Source organism: Camelina sativa, chromosome 4 (genome assembly GCF_030686135.1).
Source record: "Camelina sativa cultivar CO46 ecotype springtype chromosome 4, ASM3068613v1".
Lineage (NCBI taxonomy): Eukaryota > Viridiplantae > Streptophyta > Magnoliopsida > Brassicales > Brassicaceae > Camelina > Camelina sativa.
In genome coordinates, this window is record NC_141883.1 from 15,873,340 (window position 1) to 15,895,698 (window position 22,359).

Consider the following 22,359-nt stretch of genomic DNA (forward strand, 5'->3'; position numbering starts at 1 on the left):
TGCGGTACTGGAGTTGGAGAAGAATTTGGCTAGAAACGCCTTCTTGCATGCTTTCCAAGTGGTGATGGACTCCTTGGGGAGTGACTTCTCCCAGATGTGTGCTTTGTCTCCCAAAGAGAATGGGAAAAGTCGGAGCTTGAATCCATCTTCACTAACTCCATTTATCTTGTTGAGGCTACAGAGCCTATCAAACTCATCCAAATGGTCCAATGGGTCCTCCATTGGCAATCCATGAAAATTGTTGCTCTGTATCATCTGGATGAGACTACTCTTGATCTCAAAGTTGTTGTTTTGTACAGCAGGTGGTACAATGCCATGTATTTGAGTGTGAGTAGATGGAGCATCTCCTGCTCCTATGTTGGTCCTTGCTTGAGGAGCTGGTGGACCATTCTGATTATTCATCTCCTCCTCAATCGTTGGTGTTTGCGGTTGATGGACTTGTTGTGGACGTAGTAGCCTAGGTCTGTCGATGTTGTCGATGAAAGGACTCAAGTGTTGGCTACCCTTGGATCGTGTTTCCATGCACAAACAGTTGACCGAGTGAGTACACGAGGGTCAACCCGATCTAGGTGATCGAGTAACGGGTCGGATGGGCACTCGGGTTTGTACCTGAAATGCAAAACAAGCAAACACGAATGTAAACAAGTAAGTACCAAACCAAAATGGAAGATAGAACTTGATCTAGCAAGTGCTGAAATCATAAACGTAGCAAATAAAATTCAACCAAATGGCAACGACGCCAAATTGATAACAAGATTTTCACCCAGGGTATCAATTCCCTATGCAGTTGTAGTACAAAGGGTTATCAATCCAAATGGTTGTTATGCTAGCAGATAAGATACAATCAGAACTATGCAAGTCAAGCCAAGCAATAGTTGGGTTTGATATAACAATCCTAAAATAAACAAAAGAAAGCAAATAAACAAGAACCACACGACCTAAGCACTCGATGCAAGCATTCGAGTACAGGATCGGGTGGGGTGATCGAGTAAACAAGATAGGCAAGAACAACTCGAAGGTATACTCTTGTTAAAACACTCTCGTGATAGAAACAATCAACCTTGATCACTCCCCTACCCAACTCTCGTTGGAGAAACATGACCAAGCAGGCAATACAAACCGATTCATTATTGTCAATAAACCCCTTACTCATCTAATCTCTTAGGAAGAGTGAGTAAATCTCTAGCATTGATTGATTCAAGCATTTCATCTACACCTCTCGATGGTAAAACACCTTAGATCTAATCTCAACCTCTCGGTCTGTTGATAGCATTAAGAACACCAATCTAGAAGGGAATTTATAAAACACAAATATCAAAGGTAAGACATCCTAACCGATCAAGAACACAAAATCATCTATCCCATCCCTAGAAACTTTGTTTCACTACTCAGATCTCATTGCAGAAAACACAAGAGCATAGATAAAAGAAAATTGCATTATATTAAAAGTAGAGTAGAGTGGAAAAGTATAGAATCGAAAATGCAAAAACAAATGAAAATTAAATCCAAACAAAGTGTAGAAAGAGTTTTGAGTCGCTCAGTTTTTCTCCCAGAAGCTCTCGCTCTCTGTTCTGAGGGTCTGCGGCGTGCTAGGGCGAGAGGAAGAGAGGGGGGGTTTATATATGGAAACCCATTAACCCTAGCTTCCCAGTCCTGCCCAAGGGTCTGCTCGATGGGGTGCAAGAGGATGAGCTTGGGTTACTCTTTGGGTAGGCTCTCGGATTGTTCTTTCTGTTCTTAGATCCTCCCCGATCGGGTTGGTGTTCGGACTGTTCTTCCTGCTCCATAGCTCCTTCGGGTACATGCTCGGATTCGACCTTGTTCCTCCCCATTTTTGGCTCTTAAGCACCTGTTTTCATCCAAAATATGCAAATGCAAGAATGCAACACCCTAAATGGCCTAAATGTGGATTCCTACAGTAAATGACCTAAAAGTGCTAAGGTTAGGATAAAAACAATGCAAAATATGGACAAAAAGGGATGCTTAAAACATGTAAATTAGAGAGTTATCACTCCCCCTTGAATGAGTTTCAACCTCGAAACTATTTGACCTGCACCAAGAGAAAGCAAGTTAGCTTTCATGCGGGTTTGCGACTCTAAACTCTTACCTTGGTATTGCTTTGTTTGATGGCGGATTGGTGCATCTGGTGGTTCATCTTGGGGCAGCATTGAGTGGTAGACTCCTTTTGCAACATTCAGCTCTAGTGTAGGCACGTGGTTCACCGTGATGTATATACACCATGGGGTGTTGAAGTTTGCTCCTTTTTAGCTCTGAAATCTGAAAATGGGCCTTTTGGCAAATACAAGTGCGGGATATCCATGTTTGGAGGAAAATAAGTCTGATCGACATAACAACTAAACCGTGTATTAGCACATACCTTTGATTTTGCTTGCATTGCACAAACTTCTTTTTGGTCTAGTGGAGCAAGAGTAAACTTGCGGTTGTTGAGGCAAAACGAATATTGATTGGTACGCCCGTTATGTTGGACCTCACGATCATATTGCCAAGATCTACCAAGTAGAACATGCCCAGCTTGCATCGGTGCAACGTCACACAAGATTTGATCTTGGTATTTTCCGATAGAGAATGGCACTTCGACTTGTCTTGAGTCCTAGCTTCTCAATAAGAGTAACACTAGCAATATTAGTGCAAGAACCACTATCCACAATCAAGTGACATACCTTATCTTTTATTGTGCAACGAGAATGAAACAAGTTTTCTCTTTGTTCGGGCTCATTCGTTGTTTGTTGGGCTGAGAGTACTCTCTGTATGACTAGCAGCTCGCCTTCATCGGCATAGATGGTGGTTTTATCGGCTTGCATTGGGTCAACTTCATCTTGTGAGTCATAACCGTCGGAGGTGATCACCATGACTCGTTTGTTGGGGCACTCTTTTGCCACATGTCCCCTGCATTGCATTTATAAAAAATTATTTCATGTGATCTTTGAGGGTTAGAGGACTTACCTTATTCAACACGGCTCACTCAACTGGAGCAAATGAATCAGAATGCACCACCACTTGGCTAAGGAAGGAACCTGCCGCCTGAAGTTCAAGGAGGCAACTATAATCCTCATCAAGACGACGATCCACCAGACTGAACTGAAAAAAAAATAAAAAACAAAGAAGGAACGAAATAACCTGGTAAGATAGGAGCGTTTAAGCTCTGATACCAATAATACAAGCCTGAGAATCCACCAAGACAAGGCTCACACACTCAAAGACTTAGAAGCTTAGGCAGAAGCAATCTGATGGAGAGTAACCAGTTTGATGTTGAATCCACAACACCGACGGCTAGAGAATATGATCCAAGGGCTATTCCTCACAAGGATCCGAGACTCTACAAGAAACCTAAGTTGTTTGATTCCACAAACTACCTAGAACTCGCAAGAACAATGATTTGATTCAAAACACAAAGTGTTAGAAGCAAACTGAATTTTCTTATTAATCAAAAAACGTGTCTCCCAAAGTACAAAGTAATAGAGCTTATAAAGGGGCTCAAATATAACTTCTAAATGCTAGAATAAAGAAACAAATCAAAACAATTAATGAAAATCATGACCTTTGGAAAGTGAATGAGAATATCGGCCAAATTGGGAAAGTTGTGATGCACCTTGAGCCTTGATAACTTGGGGCCGAAGTTGTGGTTTCTTAGGACGTCTAGATACATTCTAGGAAGCTTCTGGATGGTCTTAAGAGTCTCACAAAGGCGCAACACTGAATAAGGAAGAAGTTGTTGTGTTATAAAGACAAACATATCCAAATAAGGAAAGTTGCACTTTAACTTGATCCGCCTAATCAAGTGAGGTGCATCCTAAGATGTGTGGTGAAGTCTCCAAGTGATATAGAAGCTCTCCATGACGCCAAGGGATTCTTTGGTTTGAGCCATTTATGGAAAGATCCATTTTGAGTGATAATTGACTTGTGGAAAGGTTCCTTGAACCATGTCTTGAACTAGCTCGAAACAAGGGTGGCTTTCCATGATCATCCTCCATAGAATATGTATAGGAAGATATGTGGAAGGATGTTGCCTCATTAAAAACATTTCTAGGTAAACCCATTGGGAAAAACCCTAGATAAGGGAAAAAGAGTGCAACGGTCCCATTCCAACGATATGATCTTTCAGCTCGTTGAAGGTCCGCATCACTTCTAGTTCCAGTGATCAGCTCCAAGATATGTTTGTTTCTGATTCTTGCACATATCGGAAGGATATCATAGTTCTCCTTGACTGGTACAAGCTGGTTCTCTCCAAAAAGTACTTCAAGTAGTCTATCGGGAAGTTCGTCAGGTTGTACATCGAGAAGTCCGTCAAGTAGTACTTCAGCCACTGCTACAGGCGGTAATTCAGCTCCCGTTCTTACATCACGAAGTATGAGACATCTACTACGGGTTAAGTTAGATCCGGAAGGACAATAATTATTATGGTCCACAGGAGATGTCTAATGGGCTACTAATTGGGCCGTTATAAATAAGGAAACCCACTTGTTATCCAGTAGCCCTCTAATATGGCAAAACGATGTTTCGTCGGCCTGGATATGATGAAGATCGTGGCTTTAGATATTGAGAATTAAAAAAGGTTGTTAATAACACAGAGCATTGGAGATCCAGCTACGACCTACAGACTTGTTATGCTTTCGCTTAACTATCCGTAAGATCTGACCTCTCTCACATACTCACATAGTTACAAACAGCAAAAGAAAACATACCTAAATTTTCCGTTTGTTTCCAACTAAACAGGTTACAAATAAGCTTCCAACATAAATGGTGGTACTTAGGAATGACGAGTATTATCATGACACCACTAAAACTTAGTTACGTTTCATTTAGTACAAGATGGTAAGAGGTGCTGCTCCCCACATACAAAAAGATAAATTATGAGTTGTCGCTGACCCATAGTGAAACCAACATAACATGTTCTAATCAGAAAAACCGGACGCCCCTGCCTTACATATTAGCTGGACATGTTGTACGGTTGTGGCCAACCTGTAGACATTGAGAACAAGCATGTTGTTTACGGGGCCGTTTCGTCTCAAACGCCACCTCGTGGAAAGACTTCATTCTGGACATCTTTGGCCTTCCTGGAGGATTCCTTACGAAAGGCGGTTTACATTTGTACTCTCTATCTTTAGTAGGAACGATGCAGCACTCATCACTCCGCATTATTGACTTCTCATAATCATTGTAGAGGTAGTCTCTGCGAAAGTATGGATGACACTGGTGTATACGAGATTGGTTAGCCTTCTCGGCGGCTGCGATAGCATGTACGCATGGAATTCTCTCCAGATCAAAACGCCTACATGAACACCTATTATATCTCAGATTGACGACATGCATAGAGGTACCTCCACTTACTTGAAATTGATGTTCATCTATTTCTTGGACATTAAGACGCATTGCCTCTTCAATACGTTCCTGTAAGAAAATGAATGCGTAAATGTTAATAACCCAAAGAAGCACATTATTTCACATAACATTTTATAGTTGAACAAACACAATATCACCCAACTAAGTGTACCCTTTAAAAAATGTATATACAATAGCCATCGTGAACATATATCTCTATGGATATGTTAATGAATCTGATAGCTCTAACAGGTTCTCCACTCCTTTCGTGAGTACAGTTGGCATTGCGGCAGCTTGTTTTCTCCTACTGGCAAACCAACGTGTCAACATATTCCGAACCGCTTCTAGTACTCTACAATGGGAAACACTCTTGCGGGACTCAGTACTTTATTTATCAATTCTGCAATGTTGCTCGTAGTGAAGTTGTACCTATCACCAGGAAAGTGAGTCCTGCTCCACTTGCATACATCTGCACGCACCAATTAAGCATGCAGTTGCAGATTTGATTCTTGAATTTGCTGGAAGTATTCATTGAAATCAACTACACGGTAGGCTGCAGCTGCTTTTTTAAAAAGTTGGAATGTTTCACTTCCACTAAATCTCTGAATAATATTCTTGTGAAGATGATAAGTGCAAATTCCACGACTGGCCCGGGGGTATATATTACCGATAGCTTTACCTATAGATTTATGACGGTCAGATATCAGTGCAAGACCTTCATCATCAGGAATTACACAACTCAATTGCGTGAAGAACCATTCCCAAGACTCGTCGTTCTCTGTATCAACAACCGCATAGGCCCAAGGAAATATATTAAAATTCCCATCTTGTGTTTTTTCTATGAGTAGAGTCCCTTTGTATTCACCCTTCAGATATGTTCCATCAACAACAACAACTTTCCGCATATACTTGAATCCTTGAATCCAACCAGCAATCGCAATGAAAACATACTTGAATCTATCTTCTACAACAACGTCCAGTCTCGTAAGGGTCCCCAGATTAGAGCACCTCAGCCTGTATAAATATGAAGGTAATTCAGCGTATCCACTTTCAGGTGTACCCCTCACATATTCCCGCGCCTTATAAGTGTACGATGTGTCTTCCAGTAGCCAAGCTATTATATGAAAGTGTTCAGTAAAACACATCAGCATTGAACAACATCCAGTGGACAAGAATTCTATATATGTGTAGTGCACCCCATAAAAATCAACAACTTATCTGGAAAAACAAAACTAAGCATCCAGTTCTACCATTCATGAGTTGTTATTATTTCAACTATGTCGTCACTAAGTCCTAAACCCTATTATTCTAAGGGAAAATGTCCTTTAGCATCTATAGACAATTATATCTACACCGTCTGTACCCATTATATTACAATTTTATTACAATTTGTTATTAAATGTACCCTAATGACAACAAAACGTACACCTTTTAATATTAGTTCATGCAATTATGTGTACCCCATAGAAATTAAAATGACTGCATTATGTTATAAATATTGTTGTCTCCCACCTGTATACCATAGAGTAGGTTCAGCCCTTCCCCCACAAGATTTGGCACAACAGAACCTCCGATACCACCAACAGAATCCTCGTATAAATGACCTAGGATTGGTGGTGTAGCATTACGGGTACGAGCTGATAGTTCCATAATAGAGCATGTATGTTGACGACAATATTTGCGAATATGCATCACCATAGAATCCCCAATTGTTGAAGCCCGTAGTAGTCTCCATTTACAACCTCCTACCCAACACTCAACGATTAGCAAACGGGGTCTTGATGCACGAACATATAGCTCAACTGTATTCCAGTAGTTGCTTCACATAAACCAAAGTCATCGAACACCATAGCAGCAAAATCTTCAAACTTCGTTTCCTTATCATCATTGATGATCCTACAACCTTTGTTATTATCAACATCAAACAACCATCGATTTTTGTCTACCCTCCACCTGCCACATACCAAAACGATATCTTGCATTTCTGTCACCAAAAGAAGGATATAGGAAACTGAGAAGCTAAAGTGTTTAGCTACATAAGTAGAAAACGATTGATCACGAAAAGACGATCAAGAAAAAAACAAACTCTACTGAAAACTTGTCTTACATGAACACCATTGATTCCGATGAACAACAACTATAAAAACGATTTTTGTGGAACCAATTTGAGATGATACAAGTTCAAAATATCGTAAAGGTTCCCGCATAAGTCTATCGCAACTCTATACTGTCTTTTTAATATCTCTAACAAAATTCGTATTATTCTAGTAAGACTTACGTCTTTCGAAATTGTCTACCATAACTACAAATAGTTTTGATAAATCTACCGTAACTACATATAAGTCTATCGTAACTACATGACCGCTATTTAATCTACCATAACTATCACTTTCTCTCCTACAAATTATAAGTCTACCGGTACACTATTATAAATCTGTCAGATAGCTATGTTAATATACCAAAAATATCTGTTAAGCACTAAGTCTGTCACTTATATCTGTTGCAACAGGTAATTACTCTACCATAAATATCTTCCCTACCTATTAAGTCTATCAATCTACCCGCTCAAGAACTAAGTCTATCATCAAAGACAAATTGCTCTACCAAGTTAATCTAACATCATCATATATATATATATATATCTTATTAATCTATCATTCACATAAGTGTATCATCACTACAACTCAATATACCATTTAAATCTACCGTACCTAGTCTAATATACCAATTTTCCTACCATTTTATTGTACCCAATTTGTATACCATCAAACAACTGATAGACTTTCTTACACTTCCCAATATTTTTTTTCATTAATGACATTTTTCGTAATTAAATTTTTTGTTTACATTCAAGGAGTACGAAGGGTACAAATCTTATTCTAGTAATTACCTACATTTTTTATCTCATCCAGTAATAAGGAAGCTTTTAACACCCATTATAATAACTGACCCTTTAACTTATTATCGAAACTTCCAGTTCGGAAGAATTCTTTAAACAATGCTATCAATTCCCCTTTTACAAAAGACCAGATCCTGGTAAATTATGACGTATGATATTATTACATTTTTTTTTATTGACAACTTTAGAAGATATATGATACTCTTTTTCTTATGATACAGTGTTATAGATAATATTTAATTTCTTTTTGTTTTTTGTCAACCAAACATTTTATGTAGTATATTCACGATACTTTCTTCTTAAAAGATAGAGATGCTTTTTTGGTTTTGTGGACATATTTTTACTTCTGTTTTTATTTTTGGATTGTTAACTATTATCTAAATGCTTCTACCTAAAAGCTTCTTTGATATCTCTTTTATTTCGCTATGGTTGGAGTCTTGCAGATGTGTATACGTTTTGGACAGTTGAATTTAACAAATAAGTCATTAAATACAGAAACCAAAGGAATCTCATGGAGCGGCAACGAAGCAATTTTTACGATATTTGTGTGGCACCACTGCACTTGGCCCTAACCTTCACAAGATCGACTCCGAAGAGTTCAAGTCTGGTTGGCTATAGTAAATAGCTTTCATAACGTAGATCCGGATGATGGTAAGAGCACAACCTTTCATGTGTTCTATCTTGGAAGAAATCTAATTTCTTGGTGTGAAGCTGAGTTCATGGCAGCCACCGAGGCGGCGAGGCAAGCAATATTGCTTCAAGATCTTTTTAATGAGATCACCGAGACTTCATGTGGAAAAGTCACCATCCGAAGAGACAACCAGTCGGCAATCGCACTCGGCAATAGCACTCACTAGAAATCTAGTATTTCACAGACGTAACAAACATATACACACAAGGTATCACTTCTTATGGGAGTGTGTCGAGAATGGACTAGTAAAAGTGGAACAAGCATGTTCTTGGAGACGAGCAGAAGGCGAACATATTGACAATGGCACTTGGTATGATCAAATTAAGAGAAATGAGGGAGTTCAATTGGCGTGAGAGACTTGATGGAAAAGAACTTCAAGCTTAGGAGAAAGAATGTTAAATCAAGCTTGAAGATACCTTGAGAATGAAGTCATTCTTATCCTAATGGTTCAAGAGATAATAATCAAAATATGTTTAGAAATTATCTAAACATAGGTATTTTTTAATAAGATTAGAATTAGTATTTTACTATAAATAAAGATGTTAATGTATGATATAAGGGCATCCACAATGGGGGGTTATATTTTTGGGACTCTTATATACTGTTTCAATTTTTAATGAATATATTATATACTGTTTTAAAAATAAGAACCCCCTTATCTCCTAATTAAAATTATCCCCTCCAATGGTGGGATATAATTTTGAGTCTCTTATTTTTGAAACTAAAATTTTTCCATCATAAAAATGTGTAAAACAAAGAAATGCAGTCTGTTGAAACAAAAATGAAAACATGCCAAAGTTGTCCAAAACAAAACAATGTCAGATCAATTTTCAGGATAACCATTAGAAGCAGCTTAGCCTATCTCGGTTTGCATATCTGCATAATTCAAACAGATGAACATAAAAAAAAATTCAGAATTTCGGATTCAAATTCACATCAATTCATACTGAAAGCAGCAGCAATTTACATTCAGAATTTCCTCATGAACTCTTTATTTAAACAGATGAATATAAAAAAAAAAAAGCAGCAGCAATTCACATCTAATCCATACTGAAAGCAGCAGCAATTCACATCTAATCCATACTGAAAGCACCTAATCTCTGTCAACTCTACCGTAAACCAAACCAAGCAAATGCTATTAGACATGACTCATGCGGGCAACTCAGAACAACAAGAACCAATACTTTATCATATCAACCAAATACTCAAACAAGTGTTAAGTTCCCCCATCAAGAATATGAAGTTCTAAAATCGATTTCCTCCTAAATGCTTAAAGCTTACCAGTATCTACAAATACCAATACATGATGATATCAACCGATAAACACTCGTTTCCATCTAGAATATGAACTTCCGCAATCGATTGCCTCCTAAATGCTTCTAGACATGACTCATGCAAGATCAGAAGAAAAAGAACCAACACATGACCATATTAACCACTAAACACTCAATTAGAACAACAACTGTTAAATTCCCCATCTAGACTATAAACTTCTGCAATCGATAGCTTCCTAAATGCTTAGAGCTAACGCAGTAGCAACATATACAAGTACATGACCATATTAACAGATACAAACTCATAGGAGCTCAGAACAACAAAGAGACTCTCGAGGATGATAAAATACCTTTCTTCATGGCCGAATATGTGGTAGCAGACTCCATCTCAGTCCATCATTGCAAGTTTGTTCATTTAAGGAACCCGCTTGGTCGCATTTCAGCCCTCACGAAGCTTGAAGAAGGTGGTCCAGTGGGGCCACCAGTTGCAGAAGTAAAGAGACCTCTAACAAACCTGAAGACAGTGAGTGAAGACAACATGAAGTAGTATTAAAACAGAAAGAAAAAAACAGATGTCCAAGAACTCACCACATAGCTTCCATCACACTCAGAGTATCCACACATCGACAATCACGGAGACAAGCTGAGGGACATAACAAGCAGACAAGAAAAGCGTAACTGAGCCAAGCTGAGGGACATAACAAGCAGACAATAAATGTAAAGAGCAGAACGCATTCAAAGACAATTTGATTAGATGTCACTTTCTTGAATCTAGATTTTTATCAACTGTATATGTGTCAAAGCGTGAGAGATTTGTAAGACATGGATCTGCACTAAAATCTGAAACATAATGATCACTACTAAGATCCAGAAAAAAGAACTACCCAAAGATTACTAACTTACTAAGCAGTGAGAAAAATAACATTTAACGTCTTCATATACTCAAATACAAACAAAAAGTAATAATCTTTCTGGTTTTATTCAAGAAATAAGAAGACGAAGATACATTTAATTCACCTGCGGTTCTGAAACCAAACTTATAGTCATTTAAAAAAAATCAAGATTATATATTTATTCTGATCACAAACACAAGCCATAGAAGAATGAACCAAAACCACACATATACCTTCATGGTTTCTAAACTCACGAGACCGCAGGCTTCAACAAAGAGACGAAGAGGAATGAAACGAAACCACTCATGTACACCACATTTAACATGTATCATTGAATAAATTATCAAACCATGACGCACACAATAACTATGAATCTATAAAACTATGATTACACAAGTTTCAATCCAAAACTTCAACAAAATTATAAATTTGAGAGTGCGAAATCGAATTGCAAATAAAAATTGAGAAAATAGCGAACCCGATTTGTTGAAGGAAATTCTCGATTTCAAAGAACAATTCAATCACCTCCACCGACTGAGATCAATTCAATCACCTCCGCCGATTCAATCTCCTCCAATTTCATCTTCTTCTTCGATTGTCAATTCGCGAGTTCGAGAGAGAGACAGAGAGAGAGGAAGACGAAGAGGAAGGAAAAAAAAATCAATCGACCATCAAAAATTCTTTTATCTCTATAAATCGTTTGTCCAACCAATTGATGACAGGTACAGTCTCTTATAATAAGATTGAGTCTACAAAATAAGGGGAGGTATTGGTTTAGGATTTAGAAAGAATTTTAATAACTTTAAAAGTTAGGTAAAATATGTTGTTATTCAATTAAGACTTTTAAAAACTCTTTAAAAATTTGGTGTTATTGGTTGTGGATTTGTAAAAAGTTATCTAAAATCTTGATAAATCCAGTATTATTGGATTAAGAGTTTTATAAAGTCATTAAAAGTTTTATGTTATTCAAGTAAAACAAAAGAATCTTGGATTGTTAATGGATTTAAATTTTATGTTATTGGTTTAGGATTTTATATAATTTCCTTCATAACAAAAGTCATGAAAACTCTTTTATCAAATAGAAAGATTTTACAAGATTAGAAAAAACAAATCATCAAGATTTAAAAAAACTTCCTAAACAATCTCTTAGAATCCTTCATTTTTAACTTTCAATTTTCTATGATTCTAACAATCAGCAAGAACATAAAGTCATTAAAAAAATTTCTAAATCCTAAACAAATACCTCCCCCTAAAAGGATCTCTTGCGAGAGTGTATTGAATTTGATATTTTAAGGGATTTGCTGGGATTTTAATATTTTAGGATTTTGAGAGATTTGAGTATAATTTTGAAAGATTTTAATATTTTAGCAGAATTTTGAGATTTGGTGAGATGTAATTGTTAAATTTTAGGTGATTTTAGAATATAGAAAAAAAAATAAAAGAATCACATTTGGGTGATCGGAGATACATGGTGATTGGAGTACATATGCAATACGTACGTCATGTGAAGAATCACATTTTACCTAAACTACACTCATACTTTAGTTAATTTAAGATAAATAAAAAAAAGACATTGTAGCGAAAAGAAGGCAAAGCATTTCTCAATAAAAAGTATTAAAAAAAAAATAATAATAATAAATCAACAGAAAGAACAAAAACAATCTAATGTTGGTAGTAGTACTCTTGTCTCCACGGTTAATTTGCTGAATTTTCCATTACCATCACGAAAACCCTGATTGATTGCATCCACCAGCAGCTGGACTAACATCTTGCTTTCATGTTCTAACCAATGGTTATATTGACCTTTAGCTTTCACAGCCAGTGAATCTCCCATTGTAGTGTGTACATTAACTAGCCATACCATACAAAAAAAAAAAACCAAACAATTCATGAGTTATGATATATCCCACAGATCTCAAACAAGTATTATTTATAAACTGGCTGGCCATCAATTCGTTTCCAACTTAAGAAATTTCTTTCGTTGGGATATATATCTATGGGATAACATACACACATACATGTTTTGTATTCTTTATTTTCTTTATTCCCAAAGTGAGCAATATGATACAAAATATGAAAATAAAGAAAAGTAAAAAGTAATAGCAAATACTCACCTTGACAGAGAAGACAATAAACCTCAAGTATGATAGCAGGAGAGAAGAAAGCTGCCGATCGTGAATATATATATATATATATATATATATATATATATATATATATATATATACACCAATAAACTAACCCTAGCTAACAAGAAAGGAAGGGGAAAAGCCCATATATTAGAAACAAACAACCCGCAGCAACTTAGCCATGAAGTCCTTCGGACAACTGGTGGACCAGGCAGCAAAAGACACTGCATACATCAAGAAGATTCAGCCAACTAAAAAGAGACGAAAAACATATGTACATAATGCAAAAAGGATAATAGATGGAAGAGTATAACCACCAAATTTTCTTCTGGATAAGTTGCTCTCAACTTTTTTGCTTGTTGCAGCAGTGAATCTTGAAAGAGTAACCACCACTTTACTATTATCCAAATTTTCTTCTGGATAAGTTGCTATCAACATGTTCACTCTTTTCAGAGGTCACTCTGCTTTGGAGAGAGGAACCACCACAGGACATCGAAATCAGCTAAGCTTCAGACATACCTAGACACACAGCTCAAGCTAATAAAGATGCTGAACTCAGGAACAGGTTTGACAGACTCAATTACAACAGGAGTGATCTCCGTAACTGGATTACCACAAGCTACACATGTTTGGCTGTGTTGTTTTTAACACCAATTTGATTCGTAGAAGCATTTGCTATCATGGGTTCATATAAAGACAAGTTTTTTTTTTATCACCAATTTGATTTGATTCACGTTTGATGAATTTGATATCATACCATCAAATTAACACCAATTTCATCAAAACAGAATCAAATCTACAGTTTTTTTTGGGTTTTTTTGCAAAATCAAAAGTACCTAAGAAATTTTAAGAATAAGCAGTAATGATTCTCAAGAGGTTAATTACAAAACGATTTGAAGCTTTGCTAAAGAATCAAGGTACAAGACAGTTTACCTTTGTCTATGATGAAGTTCCAGATACTATCTATTGATTCCTGCAGAAGATGAACTCGATTACACATCAACAAATTTTAGGATTTTTCCAGAGTAAAAAGAGAAACGAGACGAGAGAAGAGAGAAGAGAGAAAAGAGAGAAAGATAGAAAGAGAGAGAGAGGTTTTCGTAAAAAAAAAATTGCCACTGTGAAGAAGTTTTTTTTTTTTCTTTTTAGATCGAATAAATAGTTTGAAATATCATCTTGAGAGGTATGATTTTGTCAAACATATTTTTAAACTAAAAAAGTTACAGAAGTCTCCTAAAATAACATTCAATAGATTTTTTTTAAAGATTTTATGATTTTTTTGAATAACAGTAAATTTGAAGAGAGATTTATAAATTATTGATTAAATAACAAAAGATTGTAAATGATTTTTATAAATTTGACAATGAATAACATACGATTTTAGATGATTTTAAAATTCATCAATTAAATAACAAAAAATTTAAGAATATCCTAAAATCTCTTAAAATCTTGTGTTTAATACATTCCTTTATTGTTTTTTTCTTTTTCTGATTTATTTTTTTCTTTTTTTTCCCTTAAAACTCTCCTTAAAACCTTCCCTTGACCAAGGTCTAAGGTGTGGGTTTTAAGAGAAAGACTGGAAACTTAAGTGAGTTATACTTTTGTCATTCTTGAGTTCTTAAAACAAAGTACAACCATTCGAATTCTATAATTGTTTAAGTTGCGGTCCCAACTTTGTAACCTCCTTTTTCTTATACTTTTATAAATAATTTATCATGTTTTAATCAATGAATTTAACATTTTGTCAAAAAAATGGTTTGACACACGATATCTAAGTTATATCCGCAGGTAATAAAATTGTACTGATACATATTACCAAACTTAAAAGCTACGACTGCCTTTTTTTCGAGAGGAGTACAAGTTAGATACATACTCAAAAACGGGTTACATAGATAAGTGTCCAACCTGAACAAAAGTGTTAATGTTATACCAGATAAACATCTACTTAAAATTAAAATTTTCTTCTATCAAATCCTTTTTCTCTTCTGTTTATTATGGTATCAAGATGGTTAAAAAGTGTTAGTTATTTGGCTGTTCATCAAAACCAAAGGTAAGAACCTCTACAAATTAGATATCAAAGCTTACTTGATTTAATAATTGCTAAACGTCATTTGTATTTGGGAGATTATTCTTCTTCTTTTTTTTTTATAGTCTTTTCGTATTATTGAAACATGTGTTAAAATCTAGTAGTGATAAAAAAAGGAAGTCAGAAAATACCAAAAGTAATTCATTTCTTAAAATTATTATTACATTCAACTTATTAGATAAGATTGTGAGACTATAACAGAAAGATTGACCATCTAAAACAGGAATAATATATATAGGAAAATAGTAAGAAATGATAATATATACTATTATTTATTACCTGTTGACTGTTGTGATGAAGCAAAATACACAATTTGGACAATAATTTCCTCCCAAATGTGACTATATCTTTCCTTAAGAACCGATCGAATTAGGTGGAGGATCCCACCATCTTGTTCTGTTCTTACATAAACACCATTGGTAAGGAAAAAAAAACACGTGAACGAGGTAGTGGTCCACCTCATTGCATTTCCACCACAGGTTCAGTCCTGTCTTTACCCGTCTACACTCTCAAGGTAGGTAATTGAAAACAAAAAAGTCTCTCTATATATAGCCTCTCTAAGTCTCTCAGTGTCATTGAAGTAAAACATGGTTTTGAGTTGATAGGTGTCTAGTGCAAAAGAAATGTCAACTGTCAAAAACACAGCTTCAGTCGACGGCGTTGGCCCATCTTCCATCGTACGAGTTACCATCGTTCAAGCCTCCACTGTCTATAACAATACTCCAGCCACTCTAGGTAACGAACTAATTTTTGATCATTTTTATATTATTTTTCATGGATAATCATGATCTAATCCTACGGTTATTGAAACGATCAGACAAGGCTGAGAAGTATATTGCGGAGGCGGCGAGCAAGGGAGCGGAGTTGGTCTTGTTCCCTGAGGCGTTTATCGGAGGTTATCCTCGAGGGTTTAGGTTCGGTTTGGCGGCAGGAGTGCACAACGAGGAAGGCCGTGATGAGTTCCGCAAATACCATGCTTCTGCTATTAAAGTTCCTGGTATCATATTCCACTATTTACTTTGGTTTCCGTTTCATTTTTAACCAATCAATAAGTTTGAACAAAAACCTCAATTATTTGTGCTTTATCTCCAAGTACTGTACGAGTACGTCTAGTAGTATATGCACCACCCGATCTCGGATCAAATCTTATCGGTTCTAAATATCCATTTGATAGTATATGACGTATGATATGATACTCTTTTTCTTTATGATATTCTGTTATAAATAATATTTTAATTTCTTTTTTGTTTTTTGTCAACGAAATATTTTATGTAGTATATTTAGGATAGTTTCTTATTAAATTATAGAGATTTTTTTTTTTTTTTTTTTGGTGGACACATGTATTTTTATAAATTATAAATATTTTTATAGAGGTTTCTTATCTGTTTCTAACCATAACAATATGAGGTTAAAAAATCGGGTTTACTCGAGTAGTTTCTACCCAAAAGCCTCTTTGATTTCTCCTTTACTTGGTTTTGGCTATGGTTGGAGTCCTGGAGATGTGTATACGTTTAGGACAGTTGAATTTAAGTCGGAACAATCTAAAGTTTTTTTTTTTTTTAATGAACAAATTAAAGTTAACTTTGAGGACAAAGTTGTTTGATCTGAGTTCTCTATTTTCGTCACTTTTTGATGGAAACTAATTGGAACGAGCATGTAGTTAGTGAGTGTTATAGGCTTATAGCTCTAGTTTAGCTGAGCACTCTCAAAAGCTTGGGACACAAAATGACTCTTTCTTGCACATATGTTTGGTTCTTGTGATGAATCGACAGGCCCTGAAGTAGACAGATTGGCTGAGTTGGCCGGGAAAAACAATTTGTACTTGGTAGTGGGAGCGATAGAGAAGGATGGGTATACACTCTATTGCACAGCCCTTTTCTTTAGTCCTCAAGGTCGGTTCTTGGGTAAGCACCGTAAGCTCATGCCCACAACTTTGGAACGTTGCATCTGGGGTCAAGGGGACGGATCAACCATCCCCGTTTACGACACTCCCATTGGCAAACTCGGTGCTGCTATTTGCTGGGAAAATAGGATGCCCCTCTACAGAACTGCATTGTACGCCAAAGGTCAGCTTTTAATGCAGTGTAGTGTGACACATATTGAAAACCATTTGATGTATGATTTCTTTTAACTATTTTCGATTTTTGGCACAAAGGCATTGAGATTTATTGTGCACCCACTGCTGATGGCTCAAAGGAGTGGCAATCGTCAATGGTGCACATTGCGCTCGAAGGTGGATGTTTCGTGTTGTCGGCTTGCCAGTTCTGCCTGCGTAAAGACTTCCCTGACCATCCTGATTACTTGTTTACGGACATGGATGACAACAAAGAACAGGATGCTATTGTCTCCCAAGGCGGAAGTGTCATTATTTCACCTTTAGGACAGGTTCTTGCCGGTCCAAACTTTGAATCAGAGGGTCTCATCACAGCTGATCTTGGTATATATATATATATATACTCTTCTTTGACATTCATCTTAGGCTTTCAGAAATGATTAATTTTTGAAGGATATATATATATATATAACGCTCTTTTTCTCATCCAGACCTTGGTGATATAGCAAGAGCCAAGTTGTACTTCGATGCGGTCGGACATTACTCGAGACCAGATGTTTTACACTTGACCGTAAATGAGCAACCAAAGAAACAGGTTACATTCGTGACGAAGGTGGAGAAAGCTGAGGATGACTCAAACAATTAGCCGAGATTCTCGGAGTTAATGTCAGTCATATCATGAAGGAGTCAAGTTCGAATATGTTCTAGTGCTTATGTTTAAGTTTGTTTATGTTTTTCTTCAATAATGTAAGAGAACCTACTGGGCATAGTTCTCTCCATGTATGTTGTTTAATTTGATATAAAACCAGTTAGTCTTGTATTTAAAGAGTGTACCATATCGTTTTATCCAATTTGAGTGTCGAATCTCGGTCGTTGTGTAGCCCTAAAACAATGTAGCCAATTGTTATGAGTCAGTCTTTGGTTTCAGTTATGTTCTTTGTTTTTCCTTTGCATGTCAAGTCAAACACAGATCTTTTGATGTTTTGATAAGTTAATAGAGTCACAAAGAAATATGCATGGAAGCTGTAAAAATACAAAGTCATGACGAAGTAATATTTAATTTGGCCGTCAAGTTTAAATGTGAGTTCGAAAAGTCACTACAAATTACTTAACTATTGTCCCAATCAGATATATAGGATAATGATGTGATGGCTAACCAAAACAAGAGAACTAAAATCACATATAGGATTATCATTAGTGAGTTACGTGACAAGATATTCAATTATTTTGGACGTCATGTTTTTAATTTCTTTCCTTTTTTTTCTTTTTTTTTTTTTCTTTTTGTGTTGTCAAATATTGCTGACTTATATGGTTTTATTAGGTTTGTTATAACTTGATCGGTTCGGTTAACCGTCTTCATCGTCGAGTTCCGTTAGCCATCGTTGTCACCACTCACCACCATCTTCAACCACAGCCGGTGTCATTTCACCGTAAGTTTTTAATTTGTTTTTTTCTTTTCTCTTTCGATTTCTAAGGTTTTGAAGCTTAAAAAAGTAAACGAAAATTAATGAAAATATATACATCCATGATTAATTATCCTGCATATATTCAGTTAACTAATTATTATGCATATACGAGAAATTATTAGTCAGAGATGAGACTCTGAAACCAGCACCGGAGAAGTTGTATGCGCGGGTATGGAGAGTAGTTGCACCGGAAAGAGTGAAAGTGTTCCTTTGGTCAGTGGTGGAGCTAGAAAATCAGCCATCAGGTAAAAAAAATTATTGAGATCAATTATGTTATTTGAAAAAACTGACAAGAGTCAATTTTGCTATTTAATAGGGGTCAATTTAATTTTGATCCAAAAATTTCAGCTAATTTAAAAAATTCACCAGGGTCAATTGACCCACATGGTTACACCCTACCTCCACCACTGCCTTTGGTTGGTGACGCAACAAGGGATAATGACTAATGTGGAACGTTATTGGAGATATTTCTGTGATTCTAGCTTATCTCAGGTCTGTAAGAGCGGGCATGAGACTATTCTACATGTACTCTGTGACTGTCCCGCAATGGCAGGAGTTTGGACTCGTTTAGTTCCTCAGGGTAAGGTGCAAGCTTTCTTTGTGAACACGCTACTAGAGTGGCTTTATGTGAACTTGGGAGATGATACTATGGTAGGAGGGAGCATGTGGGCTTCCTTGTTTGCTATGGCAATATGGTGGGGATGGAAATGGAGATGTGGTAACACGTTTGGGGGTAATGGTAAATGTTGGGATCGGGTTTGATTTATCAAGGATCTGGCCAAGGAGGTGATCAATGCAAATTCTAATGGGGGAGGTCAGACACACGGTGGGAGAAAAGAAGAGAGGATGATTGCTTGGATACCGCCGACAGAAGGATGGGTTAGGCTAAACACGGATGGTGCTTCACGCGGTAATCCGGGTTTGGCATCTACAAGAGGTGTTTTAAGATATGGAAATGGGAGTTGGATTGGCGGGTTCACTTTGAACATCAGTATATGTTCAACGCGTTAGTAGAACTTTGGGTGTCTACTACGGACTATGTATCGCTTGGGAAAGGCATATTCCGCGACTTGAGTTGGAGGTTGATTCAGAGAGGGTTGTGGGTTTTCTTCAGACAGGGATAACTAATTCTCATCTGGTGTCTTTCATGGTACGTTTGTGTGGTATGGTAACACGTTTGGGGTAGTGGTAAATGTCGGGATCGGGTTCGATTTATCAAGGATCTAGCCAAGGAGGTGATCGTTGCAAATTCTAATTGGGGAGGTCAGACACACGGTGGGAGACGAGAAGATATGATGATTGCTTGGATACCGCCAGTAGAAGGAGGGGTTAGGCTAAACACAGATGGTGCTTGACGCGGTAATCCAGGTTTGGCATCTGCAGGAGGTGTTTTAAGAGATGTAGATGGAAGTTGGATTGGCGGGTTCACTTTGAACATCAGTATATGTTCATCGGCGCCTCTAGCAGAGGTTTTGGGTGTCTACTACGGACTATGTATCGCTTGGGAAAGGTGTTTTCTGCGACTTAAGTTGGAGGTTGATTCGGAGAGTGTTGTGGGTTTTATTCAGACAGAGATAATTGATTTTCATTTGTTGTCTTTCCTGGTACGTCGTTGCCACTACTTTATATCACGGGAATGAAGTGTCCATATTTCGCATGTGTATAGGGAGGTTAATCGTCTTGCCGATGGATTAACGAACTACGCTTTTTGTTTGCCTTTAGATTTTTACACGTTTAATTCTTCCTTGGATGTTGTTAATTCAATAGTAGTAAAGGATGCTAATGGGTCTTCGCGCCCAAAATCGTTCAGAATGTAGTTGTTTACTTTATTTTTAATATGGTGCAAAGTTTTTGTTTTCCAGTCTCCTACCAAAAAACAAAAAGATTGGATATAAAGTTAAGTTATCCAAAGAGAGGAAATTTGTTATGATTATAGCTATGACAAAGAATCTTTTTCACGAGATTTGTAATTATAAAAGTATTTACGGTTGCGTTATTGTTGTTAGAAATTGTAACAAGATAAGTGGAAAATTGGGAAATTGAGATAGTTTATATATTATTTATCACATGTAAAATAGTTTGAGTATTTTTCTTGTCCTAAAAAAAATTCATGTTTTTTTCTCGCAAACATTAAATAAGTCGTGTTTTTTAGTATTTTTCCCGATACTGATTCTAGTAAATAACTCTTTCTACTTTCCTTTTAACTCATCACACATTTACTTATGCATTTGTATTATGGAATAATTTAGAATAAATATAAATAACGAAACCAAACCATCATGCCAAAAATTAAAACCCCCAAAATTTGGATTCATCGTTTATAGTTTAACGCGAAAACAACACAAACATAGTTTTTTTTTTGGGTCAACAGAATACAACCATAGTTAAATATATAAAACGAAGAACTTGGCTGAATTACCTACTTAACAGTTTATTCTAAAAAAAAAAAAAAAAAATCTCAGATGATTTAAACTTGTCTCTTCAAGTTTTATTTTCTCTTTTCTTTGTCTCTTCCACTTATAAACCAAACTTAAGTTAACCTAAGTTGCGATGAACCTTGGGGAAAAAAAAAAGACCTTACAAAAGAAGAGAAAACACCTAAAAGAGGTGTCACTTCGGTGCCAAACTGTCCTTTTTCCCCTTGAACTCTTGGAGAGCTCAACGAGATGAATTACTTTGGCACCAAACTGCTCTTCTTCGGGTACCAAAGACGACAACTGTTCATTGGGCAGTGGGCCCAACAATAGACTCATAAAATAACTCTCATTCTCAATTCATAGACTTGTAAGACAGGTTTACTCGTTAGACAATAGCAATTAAATCATGAATTGAATTACACATTATGTCGATATTTGACCACCTCTTTTATGAAACATGGACCTTCTTAGGCTTCTAATTTGATGGGCCTCCAGTGTAATGGAAATGATATGGTGTGCGTGATGTGCTACCAACATAATCCCTCAGATCTTTGAGTAAATTGACTTGCTCGGAGAACTAGTTTCTTGAAACGGTGATATAGTAGCTGCAAGTTTGAACCTGAAAAATACGTTACGAGGACTCAAACCACAATTGCAAAGTGAAAACCGGTAGGTACACTGTGAGGCAGACTTTGTGGATACATCGTAAGTTGGAAAGAACGTCATATAGGCTCCTTTCGAGTTTGATTCAAATCAAAAATATTAAAGAAGCACGATGTGTATCTTGCACACCTGGACCGTAAAGTCCGTTATGAAGTGAAGCCCAACCCAAAGAATAGTCTAGATCTTGATATTATTTCTTGTACAATTTATTTCTTTATGTGTTTAGGAAAGTTTACGTTATGCGGTATTAGCAATACGTTAAAGTTAATCACTATATATATGTATGACTTAATTTTATAAAACACAACAAAAGAATAAAGATTTCCACAAAACTCTTGTTCTAGTTTCTACATGCTATCAGAAATCTAGTGGATAAATCTAAAAGCTTCCGCATTATAACTCTTGTGTGATCTTTTCGTGATCATGGACAAACTAATCGACGAAGATG

General features: G+C 36.4%; 1 protein-coding gene and 2 long non-coding RNA genes across 8 annotated transcripts; 1 reads left to right on the top strand and 2 right to left on the bottom strand.

Moving 5' to 3' along the window:
• Positions 1 to 9,642: 9,642 nt before the first annotated feature.
• On the bottom strand, positions 9,643 to 12,004 carry LOC104780278 (uncharacterized). Of its 5 annotated transcripts, none has more exons than XR_015596752.1 (4): positions 11,331 to 12,004; positions 10,793 to 10,847; positions 10,555 to 10,718; positions 9,643 to 9,806 (listed from the first exon to the last, which is right to left on the bottom strand). It is a non-coding gene; the product is annotated as an uncharacterized LOC104780278 (long non-coding RNA). The 5 variants fall into 5 exon arrangements; XR_766681.3 differs by having other exon boundaries at positions 11,576 to 11,938; XR_015596753.1 differs by having other exon boundaries at positions 11,623 to 11,859.
• A 523-nt stretch (positions 12,005 to 12,527) lies between these two features.
• On the bottom strand, positions 12,528 to 14,346 carry LOC104780279 (uncharacterized). Of its 2 annotated transcripts, none has more exons than XR_002037601.2 (4): positions 14,160 to 14,346; positions 13,544 to 13,745; positions 13,212 to 13,450; positions 12,528 to 12,948 (listed from the first exon to the last, which is right to left on the bottom strand). It is a non-coding gene; the product is annotated as an uncharacterized LOC104780279 (long non-coding RNA). The 2 variants fall into 2 exon arrangements; XR_766685.2 differs by having other exon boundaries at positions 13,541 to 13,745; positions 14,160 to 14,318.
• A 1,461-nt stretch (positions 14,347 to 15,807) lies between these two features.
• On the top strand, positions 15,808 to 18,296 carry LOC104780280 (nitrilase 2-like). Its single transcript, XM_010504779.2, has 5 exons — positions 15,808 to 16,047; positions 16,130 to 16,309; positions 17,085 to 17,378; positions 17,468 to 17,749; positions 17,857 to 18,296. The coding sequence occupies exons 1-5, from the start codon at positions 15,936 to 15,938 to the stop codon at positions 18,009 to 18,011; spliced, it is 1,023 nt and encodes a 340-aa protein (XP_010503081.2). The 5' UTR covers positions 15,808 to 15,935; the 3' UTR covers positions 18,012 to 18,296.
• The last annotated feature ends 4,063 nt before the right edge of the window (positions 18,297 to 22,359 follow it).